At 43.1% G+C, this 18,737-nt stretch overlaps 1 protein-coding gene across 19 annotated transcripts in view; it reads right to left on the bottom strand.

Moving 5' to 3' along the window:
• The window catches only part of DST (dystonin), a 522,642-nt gene that overhangs the window by 237,542 nt on the left and 266,363 nt on the right, over window positions 1–18,737 (bottom strand). For all 19 annotated transcript variants that reach the window (XM_083177288.1, XM_083177291.1, XM_083177290.1 and 16 more), the window contains 13 exons: window positions 16,422–16,515; window positions 15,955–16,109; window positions 15,262–15,790; window positions 14,782–14,910; window positions 13,192–13,269; window positions 12,627–12,788; window positions 12,336–12,440; window positions 11,233–11,328; window positions 10,198–10,323; window positions 9,599–9,751; window positions 1,601–1,755; window positions 929–1,055; window positions 295–478 (listed from right to left, as the gene is read on the bottom strand). In XM_083177288.1, coding sequence (XP_083033414.1) covers window positions 295–478; window positions 929–1,055; window positions 1,601–1,755; window positions 9,599–9,751; window positions 10,198–10,323; window positions 11,233–11,328; window positions 12,336–12,440; window positions 12,627–12,788; window positions 13,192–13,269; window positions 14,782–14,910; window positions 15,262–15,790; window positions 15,955–16,109; window positions 16,422–16,515 — 2,093 coding nt within the window. The remainder of the gene's footprint in view (window positions 1–294; window positions 479–928; window positions 1,056–1,600; window positions 1,756–9,598; window positions 9,752–10,197; window positions 10,324–11,232; window positions 11,329–12,335; window positions 12,441–12,626; window positions 12,789–13,191; window positions 13,270–14,781; window positions 14,911–15,261; window positions 15,791–15,954; window positions 16,110–16,421; window positions 16,516–18,737) is intronic.

The raw sequence follows: 18,737 nt of genomic DNA, 5'->3' as shown, positions 1-18,737 counted from the left end.
GCCAAGCAATACAGAAACAGTTCAATCAAACAATTAAGTGGGTTCTGCTTTTCAGTAGTAAATGAAGAGATGACAGAAGCAGATATCCTGAGAATCATTTGTAGGTATCATATATACTTTAATAAATATGCCCTGAGGGAAAATAGGTAAAAAAGATTTTTTGCAAGTGTCAAGAAGCAACACTTTTATGGATATTTAACTTACTGTAGGTCTATCATGAGGTATAAAAACAAATGCGCCTCTCTTATGCATGCGTTTATTGTCTTATAGTACAATATATGGGTTTATACTGACCTCTTTCTGCCGATTTCAGAAGATCCTCATAGTAGGATCTGCAGACATTGACCTCTCTCTCCATCTGGCCTATGTCAGAGACAGAGAACATCTTTGACTCTTGGCTGTCTTCCAGGAATTCATCAAAACGAGACTTTAGATTGCTCATAACTTGCTGATGTTCTCCAGGCAGTAATGTTTTAATCTGCAATGTAAAGAGACAACATATGAACATACAAGACAATAATTGTGTCCTGCAATGGCACAGTGGTTTGTATTAGTGGCTTGCAGTTCTGGACGTTGGGTTTAATTTTGTCCATGATGAAACATGTGTGGTGTTTGTATATGCTCCCCCAACCACAATCCAAAGACATAATGATGAGGTCGTTATTTTCTAAATTAGTCCTAGTGTATTTACATGTGTGCCCATGCTATAGAAAAACTGTACTGTAAATTACACTGGGACTGTCTGATATGAAGGGAGACACTTCATATGATAATTGAGTATTATGTAATATGTAGGCATAAATAAATATGATAACAATAATACAAATATGAAGAAAATAAACCACAGTAGAACCAGTGATAGAAGCAAGAAAACACATTTGTAAAACTTGACTTCCGTCACATAAATTCATATGAAAATGGCACGTACTGAGGACACCTTGCTGGCCCGGATAGCCTCAATTTCATTCATTAAGTAATGCCAGGACACCATGCTCTTCATGTTTATATGTGACTCATGCCAAAGGGATAGGACACTCTGGTACATTTGTTCAATCCTGCAATAAAAACAATACTAAGATTACAAGCAGTCACTAATATTTCTTATTGGTCATTCGGATAATTACTCACAGACTCTGCTTTCATAGGGGGGAATTCAACTAATGTCACCCTCTGATGTCCCGTCTAAAGTGACGGAAGATAGAGGGGGAGATTTCAATTGATGTTTTTGTTCATGTTGATCCTGCTAATGATGGTTGGGTTTAGCCAAGCATCGCAGCTAAACCCATCCAAACTAAAAAGCGCAATGCAAAACATTCCAGATTGTGCGATTAAGTGGACCACTTTTTGTGCATTTTAGCTCACCACCCCCCAGGGGGTGTCATTTGAAATGCTGATTTCACCAGAACGGGGTTACAATTGAATCGCTCCATTTTGTGCCATCTGATGACTGCCGGCATGCTTACATTTGAGTTACCCCCATAGAGTAACTACTGTATTTACATTTTGAAAACCCAAACAACCCAGGTCTCATTTTACATCTCAGATTTCCTGTTGCATTTTCAGCTCTTACTTCCTTATATATTCTGTTAGCAGTTCCTACCTGTTTGCCGAGTCCACAGCTTCTTTGTTTGGTGGTGGCACTGTAAAGCACACAGATGGGACCATGGCTTCATTGCCGGTAGGACTGATCACTTTCCACTTTGCACGATGGGAATTGCTTGCTAGCACACATTCATCCTCTTTGTAAATAGTAATCTACACAAACAGGAGACAAATACATTTTTAAATTGATAGATAGCTACAGTAGTTGTTATTTGTCAATTTCATCGGTCGGTTGCAGGATATGCTTGCTATTTTAGATTATTCCCTATAAATATATATTTTCTTTGATATGTGAGATCTACATTCTTAGTGTTAGTACAAACTACAGTAGAATGATTTGGCATGATATGTTGTTACCGGACAAATTGGAAAGATATATATCGGCTGAAGTTCCATTGTGCGGAATCAGTCACACACAGAGTTGCAAATGAATCAGCACTGTTTCTGGTGTCAAAGTTGCATTGTGTTGCAAATAAGATGCATTTTGATCAAAAATGACTCGGCACTAGCAGAGTTGCTTGAGATCTGGTGGCTCACTCGCACCAAGTATATCACACTACTATAAGTGGCATATTGAGGCTAGATGTATGAGAACACATCGGTAAGTTGGAAGTCATAAATCACAGCAGTTGGCTCAATACAAATTTGCCTGCCTGTATACTCAATTCTTTAAAGGTCACCTAGTAGAATGCACTAAAAATTTTGAACAGGACATAAAGCAAAACATATATAGTTTAAAAATTGCACCACATTTTTTAAATTTATAGTTGTATAAATGTGCTGTGCATTTCAAACAAAATATACATATTGTATCTAAGCTTTAAATCTTTCTAGATTCTAGAAATTCACAGTGCAACTTCTCAGTGAACACGTCACTAAGTAACTCATGTAACAACGTGTCTTGTATGGTGAGGATTTGGCTCATGAATACTCAACTGAAAAATAACATTCCCAGTGCTAAAGATTCTAACAAAAATATACAACTGCCTAAAAAACCTAAAAAAAGATTTATTGCTGCGAAAGAAAAAACTCTGCTTCAATATGCTATGTAAATGTAAGAGCAAAAACAGATTGAATATGTAAAAAAAAACATTCAAATTATCCTATTATTGGCCTTATTCAGCAAAGCCCACAGATCTGCACAACATTTTGTGTTTACATTGCGGGTCAGGATCCCGCATTCGGGGCGGCCTTGCCCTGCACTGCTAATGCTGCGGGTTGTAGTTTTGCAAATGCTCACACAACTACCATATGTAATGAATCAGGCCCAAAGTTTTGGTATCCTACGTTATTGTTTAATCTATGTTTATGAGATGAAGAGAATGTTCTTGTTTCTTAATTGAATTACATAAAGTAATAGAAATGATGTAGTACTTATGTTATTGCTAGTATTAGTAAGTATTTCCGAATGATAGAACTGTGGCATCATAATTTAGGGAGGGTGGACAAAGACAGGATATGGGCATGGGAGTGCTCAGGTGGGGGAACAATGAAGAAGTGTAGCATGGAAAAAGTTTGAATATTGGAAGCTTAGAAGAAATCTACCATCTGAATCAGATCATGATGAATATAAGATATTATGTCACATTGTCAAAGTACAAGTATTCTTGTGAGCAATGCCTTGTGAAGTAACGGCTCATAGCAAGCACTAGTGACCTATGGCATGATCCAGTGACTTGTTAATGCATGCACCAATACGTCACATTGCTTTACACACTGCACAATCTGCTGTACGATGACCTGATATATTGTTACATGCTTCATGTAACATTAAACCAATGTCTGGAATTTGTCTAATTGGATTTGCAGAACATAGAACGAGATCATGCAAATACCTAATTAATTAAACAATGAATTGGGTGGATGTGAAGGTACTTACTATATGATAAGTGCCACATCATGCAACTTGTATCATAGTGTGTGCCCTTAAGGTCCATACCCACTGGGCTATTTTGCCCAGCGTGTATGGAGAAAATCGCTGGCCTGAAAATTGGTCAGTGCAATCACACGGAGCATTTTTTGCCAGTTTTAGCCATTTTCCCAGGGGTGGACAACTTTCCATTGCAGGACGCCATGGAAAGCCATCCACCTCATCACTCATCTGCCGGTAAAAGCAGCAGATGAGCAGTTAGGCCAGCTATGATGCAGGAGCACGCATCTCTGCTGCCCAGTACACACTGGGTGGCTTTTGAGCTGAAAGCAGCTCAGACAAAACTGAGCTTCTTTCAGCTCAAAGTCGACCAGTGTGTATGTGTGGTGCCCCAGGACTCCATGCGCGGCAGGAGTTAACGTGCAGGACACCAGGGGTTAATGTTGACCCCGGGGCTTCGCGCCCAAGGATGATGGGCAGGTCAGGACGGGACGTGATTGGCTGGGAAGCGGCCAAAAGGACGGAAGCTATAGGAGACTCACGGAAGGGAGGAGAAGGAGAGGCAGCGTGGAAGCGAAGGACGGCGGCGGTGAGTAGGAGAAGCAGGAGCCTCGCGACAGACGGCCGCTCCGTACAGCACAGCAGCCGAGTGAAGAGACGCTGAGTGACGCGTCATCCAGACCCGACGGGGAGAGGACGCGTCGACCAGAGAAGACAGAGGGCGCCCAGCTGACCCCAAGCCCGGGACCAAGAAGGCACTGAGTGCGGCAACGCTGCGGCTGCAGCGCCCACACTAGTGCGCCCCAGTCTAAAGCGGAGAGTCAGCAGAGGGCCGGACTGCAGGAGCGGTGATTCGTGACGGGCAGGAGCCTGCAACTGTGACCGGGTAACGCAGGTACTGTTCCCCAGGCCGGTCACCCACACGCTGCCCCTGCACACCTGTACCCACGCAGTGACCCCACTTAATCCGGAACATCCATTTCCGGAACCCTATTCTCCGCCACGCTACTCACCCCTGGAGGAGGAGTGGGGTAATAATGCCCCAAGTCGGGACTTGAGTACCAGGGCCCCCATCTAGGCTTGCTGCCCTGATTATAAAGCCACGCTGCACTGCCCCTATTCCCAGTTATACCCTGCTGCCTTTAATCAACGGTGTCCACGCTACCAGGGACTCCCCATGTGTAAGGGGACAGCGCCATCTTGTGGTCTGCTAGGAGGGACAGAAACTGCATCAGGGTTATTAACCCCGCGGAGCCCTGCAGCCCAGCAAAATCCCGTACAGGTAGCCCGGGACTAAGCTACATTCAGGGTGACGTCACCTTAGGCCTACGGCTAGGATATTGTACTGGTGCACCAGCGGTTTAATTATTTACTGTGTCGATGCTTGATGTGATGTGCCTATGTAAAATTTGAGTCAGGAATGTTTAGGAGATAGGCTTCAGCATTGGTGGTACCGTGGTTGCCTTGTTGGTTCAGTAGTAAAGGAAAAGCAGGGGCGTTTGGCCCAAGTGAAGTTACGGTACCTCCAACACTGGGAGCTTCTGTATATTGTTGAGTTTATGAGTAACTTGGTTGTTCGTGTCACTAGGCAGCTAGACAGACAATTACGTGACACTTATCCAATTAATCTTCTTAACTGTGGTGCTGATAGGAATACTTTACAAGTTGCTTTACCGTGGTTGATTACAGTTTCACCAACGTGCCTTTGTGTTCTCAATTACTGCTCAGCCGAGGGGGTCAGTGGTTGGAAACTACACCCAGCCTTGAATAAATTTGAGTTATCCCGCAACTACTGTGTCCCCTTTTCCTTGAAGCGCGTACCTCCTGTCTACCGGATAGTTGAAGGACTGACAAACCTGCGTGCGGCCGAAGACCCAGGTGAGACTGATTCGTTCTCTCCGTGCACCGGCCACCACATATCTTTTGGCGTCACACCGAACAGGATCCGGGTGCATCAGGAGAGTGACAGCTCGGTGAAAGATGGAGCAGCAACAAGGCGGAGGGGCGGCACAGCCACCAAACCCACAGAATCAAGAACAGGACGTTCAAGACGCAGAAGATGCGACACCGGCCGCGGCCATCACCCTACCGTACTATTTCGGAGCCCCGTGGCTCCTGACCTATAGCGGAGACGATGACCAGCTACAGAAAACCCCATTTGCGGACTTCAGGAACAACATAGAATCCACGTTCCGGATGTATAAGCCTAGCGAACAGCAGAAGGTGGAAATGCTGATGGGGCAGCTGACTGGATCGGCGCGCAGAGAAGTGGCCTCATGGTCAACGGAAGATAGAAAAAGTGCGACAGACATGCTAAAGAAAATCTTCACGACATTTGAAACGAAGACCATCCCCGAGCTGAAGATGAAATTGTATGCTCGCAAGCAACAGCCAAATGAGTCCCTACGGGACTACGCCCTGAGCCTACAGGAGACGTTAAAGGCTATCCAAGCAGTGGACCCGGAGGAGGTGCGAAACGCCGACGAGGCCCTAACAGTTCAATTTGTAGAAGGGGTGGCCCAAGAAAATGTCAAGGTCCAGTTACGGCTGCTGAGGTCGCAGATACCTGGCAAGACCTTCCGGGACTTCAAGACGGCTGCCCTCGCTATCATTGGTAACCCTAAAAATAGGGAAGAGGAGTATCCAGAACTGATCGGCTTCAAAGAAGGAGCGAACTCAACCGGAGCCACAGCCAGTTCCACTGACAGGGCAAAACGGACCCAAGGCTTGGCGGTGCAAGGTGGACAGCAGCCCGACAGAGATGCGATGCAGATGCTCCAGAAACAAATGGAGGAACTGGCCGTTGGGATGGCGGAGATGCAGAGAGAAATGCGTCGGATGGCAAGTACACCGGCACCGAGCTATGCAGAACCAAGATGGAGAACTGAAAGACAAAGTCCGGCCCGAAGCAGGTGGGAACCGCCCCGAGAGTATGGGCGGCAGCCTCCCGACCGGTTGGACGGGCAGGGACGTCCGACGTACTACCGAAGCCAGGAGGCCGGAAGCACAGAGAGAGACGGTAACCGGGACGAAGATTTAAACCCCAACACCCCGAGGTCGAGGGCCGAACCTTGGGGAGCACGGGAAGCTTAGGTCCAGCCCCAGAAGATGGGCAGGCTTGCTATGGCAGACAATGCTATATAAGTGCGAGCGAGTCACCTGCCACATCGGATCGTTACCCTTCAGCCCGCGTAAAGAACCAGGGAAGGGTGGTCTGGTTCCATGTACGACGGGGATACGGTTTTATCAATTGTGCTGATACAGAAAGGGATGTCTTCGTCCACTTCACAGCTATCCCAAAGAAGAATGCGAGAGGTTTTTACAGAAGCCTCGAAGCCGGGGAGCCGGTGGAGTTCGACATCATCAGGGGAAGAAAGGGCCTCCGGGCAGTCGACGTCACTGGCCCTGGTGGCGTTCCAGTCAGAGGCACCCGATATGCCGCAAGAAGAGAGCGCCGTTGGAATTACCCAAGCTACAGAAGTCACCCACAGTACTACCCCCCGAAAGATCCGCCCCAACGGAGTGGTGTGTACCCCGAAAGGACAGAAGATGGGGTAGGAAGAAGTAACGGGAAAGCGTACGGATGTGGCCAACAGAGTTCACAGGTTCGAGTACAGAGCGAGCCAAGGAGGAGTAAGCGGTCACATACCGGAGTGAACCCAAAACGGGGGCTGAACTCGAGCGCAGTCGAATCCATGTTGATAGTGGCGGGTGGCCAGACCTCGGAGTTCGACGGCGCCCCCCCAGCATCGGCCCATAGAAGTCAGCGTAGGCTCCGCCTAAGACAGGACCAGAAGCTAAAAGAAGCACCAAAGGATGGTGGGGATGAAGAGCCGAAGGGTGAAGCGGTCCTCTCGCCTCCTCTGCCCACTGACCCTCTCGAGCTATTAATGACGGTGGGCTGGTCCATTATGCCACGGCAAACCCAGCCTAGGCCGCCAGTTGAATTACGCGCAGCCGAGGAGGTGGCCCCCGAGCTTGAGCTAAGGCGCTCCGAAAGGAGTACTCGGGGTACACTTCCCCGGCGGTACCAGGATTAGATAGCTGCCTGTAATCTGTTGTACATATATTGTAACTATAAAGCACTGTCATTGTTACCGTTGCAAATGTAATTGAGCGAAAAAGGACAATTCACCGTTGTGTTATGATGCGCGGGGACACGCATCCGAAAAAGCGGGGGTGAATGTGGTGCCCCAGGACTCCATGCGCGGCAGGAGTTAACGTGCAGGACACCAGGGGTTAATGTTGACCCCGGGGCTTCGCGCCCAAGGATGATGGGCAGGTCAGGACGGGACGTGATTGGCTGGGAAGCGGCCAAAAGGACGGAAGCTATAGGAGACTCACGGAAGGGAGGAGAAGGAGAGGCAGCGTGGAAGCGAAGGACGGCGGCGGTGAGTAGGAGAAGCAGGAGCCGCGCGACAGACGGCCGCTCCGTACAGCACAGCAGCCGAGTGAAGAGACGCTGAGTGACGCGTCATCCAGACCCGACGGGGAGAGGACGCGTCGACCAGAGAAGACAGAGGGCGCCCAGCTGACCCCAAGCCCGGGACCAAGAAGGCACTGAGTGCGGCAACGCTGCGGCTGCAGCGCCCACACTAGTGCGCCCCAGTCTAAAGCGGAGAGTCAGCAGAGGGCCGGACTGCAGGAGCGGTGATTCGTGACGGGCAGGAGCCTGCAACTGTGACCGGGTAACGCAGGTACTGTTCCCCAGGCCGGTCACCCACACGCTGCCCCTGCACACCTGTACCCACGCAGTGACCCCACTTAATCCGGAACATCCATTTCCGGAACCCTATTCTCCGCCACGCTACTCACCCCTGGAGGAGGAGTGGGGTAATAATGCCCCAAGTCGGGACTTGAGTACCAGGGCCCCCATCTAGGCTTGCTGCCCTGATTATAAAGCCACGCTGCACTGCCCCTATTCCCAGTTATACCCTGCTGCCTTTAATCAACGGTGTCCACGCTACCAGGGACTCCCCATGTGTAAGGGGACAGCGCCATCTTGTGGTCTGCTAGGAGGGACAGAAACTGCATCAGGGTTATTAACCCCGCGGAGCCCTGCAGCCCAGCAAAATCCCGTACAGGTAGCCCGGGACTAAGCTACATTCAGGGTGACGTCACCTTAGGCCTACGGCTAGGATATTGTACTGGTGCACCAGCGGTTTAATTATTTACTGTGTCGATGCTTGATGTGATGTGCCTATGTAAAATTTGAGTCAGGAATGTTTAGGAGATAGGCTTCAGCATTGGTGGTACCGTGGTTGCCTTGTTGGTTCAGTAGTAAAGGAAAAGCAGGGGCGTTTGGCCCAAGTGAAGTTACGGTACCTCCAACACTGGGAGCTTCTGTATATTGTTGAGTTTATGAGTAACTTGGTTGTTCGTGTCACTAGGCAGCTAGACAGACAATTACGTGACACTTATCCAATTAATCTTCTTAACTGTGGTGCTGATAGGAATACTTTACAAGTTGCTTTACCGTGGTTGATTACAGTTTCACCAACGTGCCTTTGTGTTCTCAATTACTGCTCAGCCGAGGGGGTCAGTGGTTGGAAACTACACCCAGCCTTGAATAAATTTGAGTTATCCCGCAACTACTGTGTCCCCTTTTCCTTGAAGCGCGTACCTCCTGTCTACCGGATAGTTGAAGGACTGACAAACCTGCGTGCGGCCGAAGACCCAGGTGAGACTGATTCGTTCTCTCCGTGCACCGGCCACCACATATGGGCCTTAAGTTTTCACGGAGCTCTAAATGTGGTTATTTGGCACAATTAAGGATAGGTGTATATGGACACATCTGTACACCAAGTGATAATGCCACTCCTTAAATCACTCCTGCTGGCAATGTGTTTGGGCAAAACACTGTCTGAAAGGAACCTCAGGTCAGAAGAACCAAGTAAAGTGGAATGCACAGCGTGTCAGTCATCAGGGGACCACGCGGGATGCTAGACTCAAAGAATAATCCTTTAAAAGGCTGAAGCATTTTCTACACACAACTCTATTCCTTTTAAAACTAACTTTGCAAATTCATTGTATAGACACATGTACTGTATAAGAAACAAGGTGTATGCTGATTTGGGTAACTGAAATATATTGACTTTAATTCACTATCATTTAATGCTCACTGACCTCAATTTGTCTATAGTCACATATAGCTCTAATAGCAATGGATGATTTTAGTGGGTTGTCTGGATTCCGTGGTTTCAGCTGGCTTACAGACTTTGCTCTCCCAACAAGACCAGCAATGGTGCTCTTGTACTGTAAAAGCTGTTCTTTTTCTTCCTAGTCATGTAAAAAAGGAAAAGCAATTATGCCCAATTCTCCATAAAGTGTTCCAACTTAATTGCTTTAATAATGAGTTAATAAACATAATTTTAATTTTAAAAAAATCATCTTCCAGGACATAAGAGTGCAAATAACACTGACAAATTTAATTGTGCTTATTCTCTAGCGCACAGGTTCTCAAACTCGGTCATCGGGACCACACACAGTGCATGTTTTACAGGTCTCCTCCCAGAATCACAAGTGAAATAATTAGCTCCACCTGTGGATCTTTTAAAATGTGTCAGTCAGTAATGAATGCACTTGTGCTCCTGCCGGGTGACATGTAAAACATGAACTGTGTGGGGTACTGAGGACCGAATTTGAGAACCCCTGCTCTAACAGCTGAATAAATTAATTATTTGGACCTGGTTTTATGCAGGTAGACATACGATTGTGGTCATTACCATTGATTCTTCCACCAGGTCTTCCAGTTTATGTACTGCAGTTGACTTATCGCAGCTGTATTTTCTTAATATACAATCTTTCAGAGTCTTCAGATAATCGTTGGATTCTTTGGCTTCATTAAAATACTATAGTGATAAAAACAGAAGATACCAACTTCAACTCTACAGAACAACAAATACAACAATACAGCATCCATTAAGATGCATAGGTCAACAATTCTCACCTACTGTATACAGTGTGCAATGCAAGGGAACACAGTTGGGGGCGGCGACTCGTGCACAATGTCCATAGCTTTTCTATCAGTTAATAACGTCTATATTAACTTGTTCATATATTAAAAGTGTTTTTATATGAGATATAAAAATATTAATAGCAGTCTAGCACCTCATATGAATGAGATTCAATAGGGTATATTTACTAAGATGGGAGTCCTATTGAAGATGGGATGTTGCCCTAGCAACCCCTCAGATTCTATTATCTTCTAGAAGGTGCTAAATAAATAGGAAGAAGAATCTGGTTGCTATGAGCAACATCTCATCTTCAGCTGAACTCCAATCTTAGTAAATTTATCCCATAAAAGAGAAAACCGAATGCAGACTACTGACTTGTTAGAAAGAGATTTTAAAACATCAAGGTGAGGATGCAATGTTTAAAAAAAAACACTTTACTGGACTTTCTGCAAGATTTTTAGGTAGTCAAAACCAAAGAAATTATTTTTGTAGATTTCAATGGTGTGCTACTATATAACACTCTACCAGTGTCCCCTTGTCATATATCATTTTCCTTTTGCACTAGGACATGGATGACAACATGTACCAAATGAAACCACATAGAACCCCGGACATAAATGAGCAATGCATTGGATAATATGGGTCATACAGGGGAACTTGTGAGTTTAAAGAGATGAGACAGCAGATGTGTAAGTCACCGCCATCATAAGAAACAACCAGTGCACCAATTCCTTGTGAGGCACGCTGTACACATAAGGCAGTCACACATGACAGACGTCTACATGTAACAATGTGTGGAAATACCTCAAAATAAGCAGTGTTCTGCCGTATATGCTGTTCTACGCAGCTGCACAGCTGTAGAATCCAATTCCACTGTGTCTGCATAGCTGATTTGTAGGCCTGGAAGTAATAAAAAAACATGAACTTGCACTGAAAATACACAACTGCCATTGCTACAAACAGTCTAACAGTATGGATCTATATTATATAATGAACTCCAGACTATTGCCTTATGGTTATTTAAAACATTGTTGCTGGTGCTCTATATTATGGAAAACGGTGTTGTCTGATGAACCTCACTATCATGTATACTGTGTCATTCCAATTACATACACATAAGCCCTCCCATAGTAGCCTGCAAGTTGCAGGAATCAAGCTTTCCGGTTATTAAGCCTGTACTGTTGATATAAAGGGACAATCATTTATAAAGAAAAATCAGGATGGTTCTGCCTTTTAAATTATTGCCACTTTATATCAACAGTGCAGGGTTGTATTGTATCACCTTGGTTCTTGTAACTTGCAGGGTATTACATAAGGGCCATACGATTGTTTAAATGCAAATACCTATCTGCATTATGTTTTCCTCTTCAGATTAATCTAATAAAAATGTACTGCATGGCCATGACGCTGAGGAAATCAGTCAACATTTACAGTAACACATCTAAAAAAAAAAAAAAAAGTGACAACATATAAACTGGTTCTTTTTCTAAGAAACAGGTAGCAGTAATCACCTACAGCTACAGGCTGATATACTGTAACGTCTTTTCTCTGGAAAAGCCTTCAGATGCTAATCTTATTCATTTCTGAAATTATCTGGAACCTGATATACGAATTAAACATTCTACCCAAAATTGTGTCACTACTGCACACCCCTGTGTACCGTAACTATAAAAAGCGCTAGATACTAAATATTCATGTAATATTGTTTTTAAATCCAGGTGCATTGCAGAAAAAACTGGAAAAAACAAAACAAGAGGTAGAGGTCATTAATCAGTCACATATAGGACAGTGTGTCATTTCATTATGCCATATATGGTTTGCAGGTCATTAAGATGCTCGCACCTTTTCACCACAGGAGCCTGCAAGCCTAAGGACTATAGAATGTTAATGAAGGACAATGTACTGACCTCAATTGTGGATCTTGCAGGATGATTCTGAAGCAGCATCTGCTCTGCGATGTCCTGCACTGATTTAATGACTTCTTCTTTATGATCAAGTTCTCTCATTAAATCCTTCAAAAACAGAGATAATATTATTCCACTAAGATTTTTTTCTATTAACATGTATCTAAAATCTTTTTATCTAACTGTACTCAATTACTGTAACTTACAGTGTGTAACATTACTAAAATCCTGTATCCATATACTATAGGTAGACCACACTGCTGAGGATGGCTGTATTAGAGACAGGGCACTTACGGCGTGATAATCTTTTTTAGCAGATATGTGCTGGTTTCTATCGCTCCAGTCATATGCGACTTCCTCCTCTTCTTTTTCATTCAGCCATATGAGCTCCCTTGTGGCTCTGGATACAAAGCTCTGCAGGGATTCTAGGTTCTTTTGCCGGGTTCTAGATGAATTCTTCAGAAAGGAACAACGTAAAATGTTAGGGAATGTGCATAAGGGAATTTAGCATGCACACCTGGCTGGTATTGTGCTGTGCTCAGTACAGCTATGAATTATGCCTATGCCAAAAGGAAGATGCATTCATGCAGTTTTTTTTTACTGAGCAAATAGTGGACCATAAATGCTGAGTGTTCTCATATCTGTCCATTATACATTTTTGCAACAAAGCTGTTAAGTATGCAGCACCCGCTCCACCTGAATGCTCAATGATTTCCTATAGTGACTCAATTAGACTACTATTCACAATGTGCTAAATAAAGTACAGCTGAGCACCAAGAGGATTACATAATGACCAAGAATGCCAGTCAGTCAGTAACAGTCTGGTTACTTGCACTGAAACTAGCAGTGATAGTCTTACCAGAAGTTTGGCATAAAGTCCCTCAATTTTGTGTAGAGTATCTGAATATGAACTTTTTAGAGGACCAGTCATCTGAAGCTGTAAAAGAAAGTGAGTAAAATAAGACTACAGAACACTGTAAAAGGTAAACACAGAGCAACATGTTATATAAAGCAGCATTGTAGTGTACACACTGTTGTTACCAACGTGCCAGGACTAGTCTACACTCCAGTGATACGAACATAGCAGATATAAACATTCTTACAAATCCCATCACTGCCACATGTATAGACAAGACATATGCACAATATGAAACATTCTCCTTAGTAGATGAACAGATATGTCATGTGTTATTCACATTAATGATAGTAATAAATCAGTAAGACGGGTTAATGGCTATGTAATTATATTAAAATCATATATATATATATATATATATATATATATATATATATATATATATATATATATATATAGATATATATATATATCTATATATATATATATATATATATATATATATATTTATATATAGATATATATATATATATTGTGCTTGTGGATCTTGGAGGTCAAAGATGTCTTGCTGATTTGTATAGCCTGAGGATGGTCCTGATTGGACTGAAACATCACATGACAATTAATATGTAAATTTGCAAATCCTTCATTTTTGTTTTTTATATACAGTATCTCCTTTATCACCAATGTATGAGCAACATGAGGTAACTTGATAATGCCATAACGCCAATTACTGCCTTCTACTCCAATGAGCCAAACTAACTACTTTTGAAAAATAAAACAGATATTGTATACATTACTTGTTAATGAACACTTATTGGCAGTATGGTTTGCCTTTTTTGTTTGCTAAATTGGCTGAAAACTGGGAAATATTAAAGCTGTAGCTGGCCAGTCTCTTCGGTCTGTGCACTGACTTCTGTGCGATGACATAATTAATGTCATATTGATGATGATATATAACCACAGAACTTCAGCACTCTGTGTGGCTAACCAAAATACAGGACATTGCTGTCACAGGCTTTAGTGTTCTAGGTACAGAACATCAGGAATTACTAACTGCTCATGCACAATGGCATAGGAACATTTATGAATAGCCTAATTGAATTGAAATGTGGATTTACAAGAATAAGGCCAAATTAGTTTTTAAGAGTCTTAACTAAGCACTGATCCATAACCAGAGGCATTATATACGCAGCCGGTAATTATATGTCACAATGAATTCACAATTTCCAAGCAAGCACAGACACAACACCACACAACATAATCTGTAATCATATGCTATATTTACTTTCAGGCATAGCAAAGATAATTAACTGGTGAGAAAAACGTTTCTGTTTTTATATTTCTCCTGTCACAGAATATATATTATAAGCCAATAAATTAATAAAATACAAGGAATACATATTGCAAGCCAATTAATTAGCAAGAAATTATTTTCTTGGAACTCGCCCACACATAACTATAAAACGTACTGTACATCACTAGACTATAAACTGCAAACATCTCAACCCAAATAATACAGGACACACCAAATAGTCCCATGTACAGTAGTTTGTGTCACACAATTAATATAATTGAACATTATACCAATACCTCACTCATTTTTGCTTCTTTAAGACTGGTTTCAAATTCTTCAACAGCCCCGTGGAAATTTCTGTGATTCTCTATATGGATTTCAATGCTAGATAATTCTGAACCCCATTCTCCTCGGTCCAGTTGAATCTGTCAGGGAACATCAACATGGTGGATAGTAAGTACCTGAAGTAGCATATCATATTGGAAAGAAATCTGCAACATGATTTGATTTGTTGTGTTTTAGGTCTATGACTAATCAGCCACTTTGAGTGTGCATATTTTGCTGGTATGTTTAATCCATAATAGTTCTGATACGAAGAACTGCAGAAAGCAAGTAATCACAGGGGGCACTAGGGCTATGATGGATTTAGCCATTGGATACCAAAGAGGAAAGTGAGATCACATACAACAGCCCCGCTAGCAGAGACGCTGAATTGCTTTCCAAGCCGTTATACTGCATTCTCCTCTCAAACTGCAGATAGTATCCAATGCTTTTACCTGCATTTCTTCCAGCCAGCTGGCCAGGTCCTGAACAAACGTAATGTTCCCTTCTTCTTCAGGCAAATTTTGGTCAGCAAAAGATGATTTTAATAATGGTTTCTTGACTTGCATGAGTTTCAGCGACTGCAATGCATTTGAGTTCATCCCAGTTGCATAGTTCTGGATTAAACCTGGGTTAAAGTTTGGTGCAAATGTTGGCGTCATGGCTGGAGTCAGATGTGAGTTAAAGCCATGTGAGTGACCTGCAACGAGGCTGGAGGACATACTGGGGGCGAGATTAGATGGTAGACCAGAAGACATGCTGCCAGAAATACTTGGAGTCAGGCTGGTTGGTGACATGGGTGTCATACCGTGGGACATGCTAGAGTTCATTACAGGGTTCAGGCTTTGGGAAAATCCCGAGTTGAGGCTTTGTGATATTCCTGATATCATAAGCTGCGTGTGGTCAGATGAAAAAATCCGTCCTTTGTATATGGAGGAGTATTCATTTCTCAATGAAAGCAGTTCATCCCGCAAAGAAGCGACCCTGCAGGGGAGAGCAAGACATGAGCTGTCATCAGAGCATATATAGGATGCACAGGAACAGCTACTGATAAAGGACAAAAATATTCCACAGCACTATATTGAAGAACATGTCCTGAATATAAACAGCATTTATGTTAACCGTGTATGCATTACAGGTAACATTACCTCTGTACTAGTTGATCTGCTTGGTAATAATTTCCATCCACGAGAGCCTGGACATCAACAAGCTGCTGTCGCAACAGGTTCTCACACTCAATCAGGTAGCCGGCAATCTCAGCTTCATTTTGAAACTGAATGCCCGATTCCATCCGTTTAGTGTCCTAGCATAACACATAAAAGTCACATATATAACCTACTAATTTATAATAATCTTTTGTAATAAACAGTAAATGATAACAAAATACAAGTGTGTGCAATACGAGTTAAACAAAATATAAATAGTATTTATCAAAAAAAAAAAATGTTAAGAACTACATTAATTGATCATAAATCCGTAACAAAAAATGTATAATATACAAAAATGTCATAAGTGTGTAAAATGTACGAATACAAAATGTGTAAAAACACCCTTTGAAACAGATTACACAGAAGTGTCAGACTGAGGATACAAGTCATTCCAATGAAACACTCACAGCTTGGAGAGCACTACGGGCTAGAATCAGCTTATCGTCACAGCCATGATTATCTCTCTGCACTCGGTTTGCTATCTGTTGCAGCATCTCTTGCCTAAAAGTAAGCACAACATAGAGGACATCAGAATTTCAGCTCAAATGCCAAAGTTAAATAAAGCTGTATTACAAACCAGAACAAATAACAACAATACTGTATATGTCCAAATCCTCTAAATTTACTATACCTACCTTGAGCTGCCCGACTGCTCACTGCCAAAACTTATGTATGAATTAATCATTTTCGGGCCGCAGTTAACGTATAGTAAGTTGTCATTGGAGCCGATGCTAGTGCGGCTGCTCCCCGTGAGCACAGAGTCACTACTGTAGTAGCCATAACAGGTGCTAGTCATTTTTATACTAATGACCCCTGGTCACCTATCCAAACTGACAGTATGATAAAAGATAAGAATTGTAAAAAAAAAAAAAAAAAGCCCCTCCAGAATTTACTGCTTGCAGGAACGAAAAAATGTCCCTACTGGCTAAGAGTACCACTAGCGTCCTTTCTTAAATAGGCTCCAACATGTAGATTCAAAACAGAGCATATAATATTCACATTGCTCTTCAAAGGATTTTGCCTGCAGCCATATATACCAGTTCAAGTTTGGCTTTCCTCCCTAGCTTTAATACTGAGCAAGTTCGGGCTTATCAGCTTCATTTGGGCGTCTGTGGGAAATGGATATGCCAAATATTTCAGTTATTCTCAATTAGCCAGTTCCAAGCCTCTGTGTTGACACACCAATGATGTTTACACCCATGTACACCGAAGTAGGAAACAATTAACATGCACAAGAAGCACACAGTCTGATTGGCATAGTAATTGTTGCAGCAAACCACACACCTTACAGGGTGGAGTTACATAACCCTGCAAAGCATACTTTAAAATGGTGCGATTTGGAGATTTTTGATGCTATTTACACTGCATAACATATGGTGGTTTCAAATAGCAAGAGACCCATAATTTTTTCAAAATCACAGGCTATTATGTTCTAGCCATTGAGCATGTTGTAAGTATTCCTGTAATAAAATGTGTGATTACAACTAAAATACTAAGCATTTATATTTTACAGTAGGTAATGTGCTCTGTTTTACTAGGGAAGACCTTTGATATTTACGGTTTCCTTAATCCGATACTAATTCATATGCTTAGTTCATTATAGGGCTACTTAGTGAGCTCACTCTGGAGCAAGCCACACACAGTTGCTCATGTGAGAAGCAGTCCTCCCTCAAAACAATGGCTGCCACCTTTGCTGACTAGCCCTGGGACTTGTTGCTGGTCACTGTAAAGTAGACTTTTAGGAGGACATGCAGCCTCTTAACCCTGAAGAGGTACTCTGAGTGGGATGCAGAGTATGAACACAGACTTCACCTAAGTTTAGGAGAGTTGAGGTTCTGCCGTAACATCACTTGTGAATAAGCTTGTGGGCTGAGAGGCCAGGGAGGTTGAAAATGTTAAGAAACTCCACAGAGTTCATCATTCATTTGCACCACCAAGTCCAAAGACCTGTACTTAAGTAGAGTGTGATTAATGACAGTAGCCTTGTCATTCTTGGGGGTCAGAACAGCACCCCTTCATCAAGATTTGATACTTTTGTGTTGATTAGGACACCATCCTGAATACAATTTGTAAGTATTTGTGTGGGAAACCTTTGTAAGTAAATAAAAAAGTTGATATTTCATTGGACCTAAGACATATTGGGGAAAATTTACTAAGATTCCCGATCACGGCTGATCCCATGTATGAACGGATACGAACGTAATTGGGGCAAAAAAATGGTGTGAGAATTTGGCAAATTTACTAAGCTGATGACTTCTCAGGATTACTATTTCCGATAGTGAAGTCATTCATAATTTTGTTGCCGAGTTTCCCAGCAGCCAAATACAGATGAAGCTAAAGCAATTCCCGGCAATTCAGGCTGACTGCAAATTTGATTGGGGTCAACCACAAACTTGAACCCAATTGATTTTGCGGTCAGCCTGAATTGCTGGTTCCCACAATAGACACCCATGTTAAAACTTTAACATAGGCTTCTATTGTGGGAACCAGCCTATCAGGTGCTTTATGGAGCCGCACACAGGCTATCAGGTGCTGAGCTGCCCCGGAGCTTCAGCCCAGCCGGGGGTGTCCTGAAGAGGGGAACCTTTATTGGAGGGATCCCCACTCCTCCAGGGACCCAGCCAGTGCTGAACACCCAGAGTGATCATGTTTTGGCCAGCTTTGTATAAAAAGTTTCGGTACTTGTGTATTATAGCGGCGCCCCCCGATGTGCATCGCGCAAT

This window comes from Crinia signifera, chromosome 3, assembly GCF_055691185.1.
Source record: "Crinia signifera chromosome 3, ASM5569118v1, whole genome shotgun sequence".
NCBI lineage: Eukaryota > Metazoa > Chordata > Amphibia > Anura > Myobatrachidae > Crinia > Crinia signifera.
Note: the sequence above shows the minus strand (reverse complement) of the source record. Positions and strands in the feature narration are given on the sequence as shown.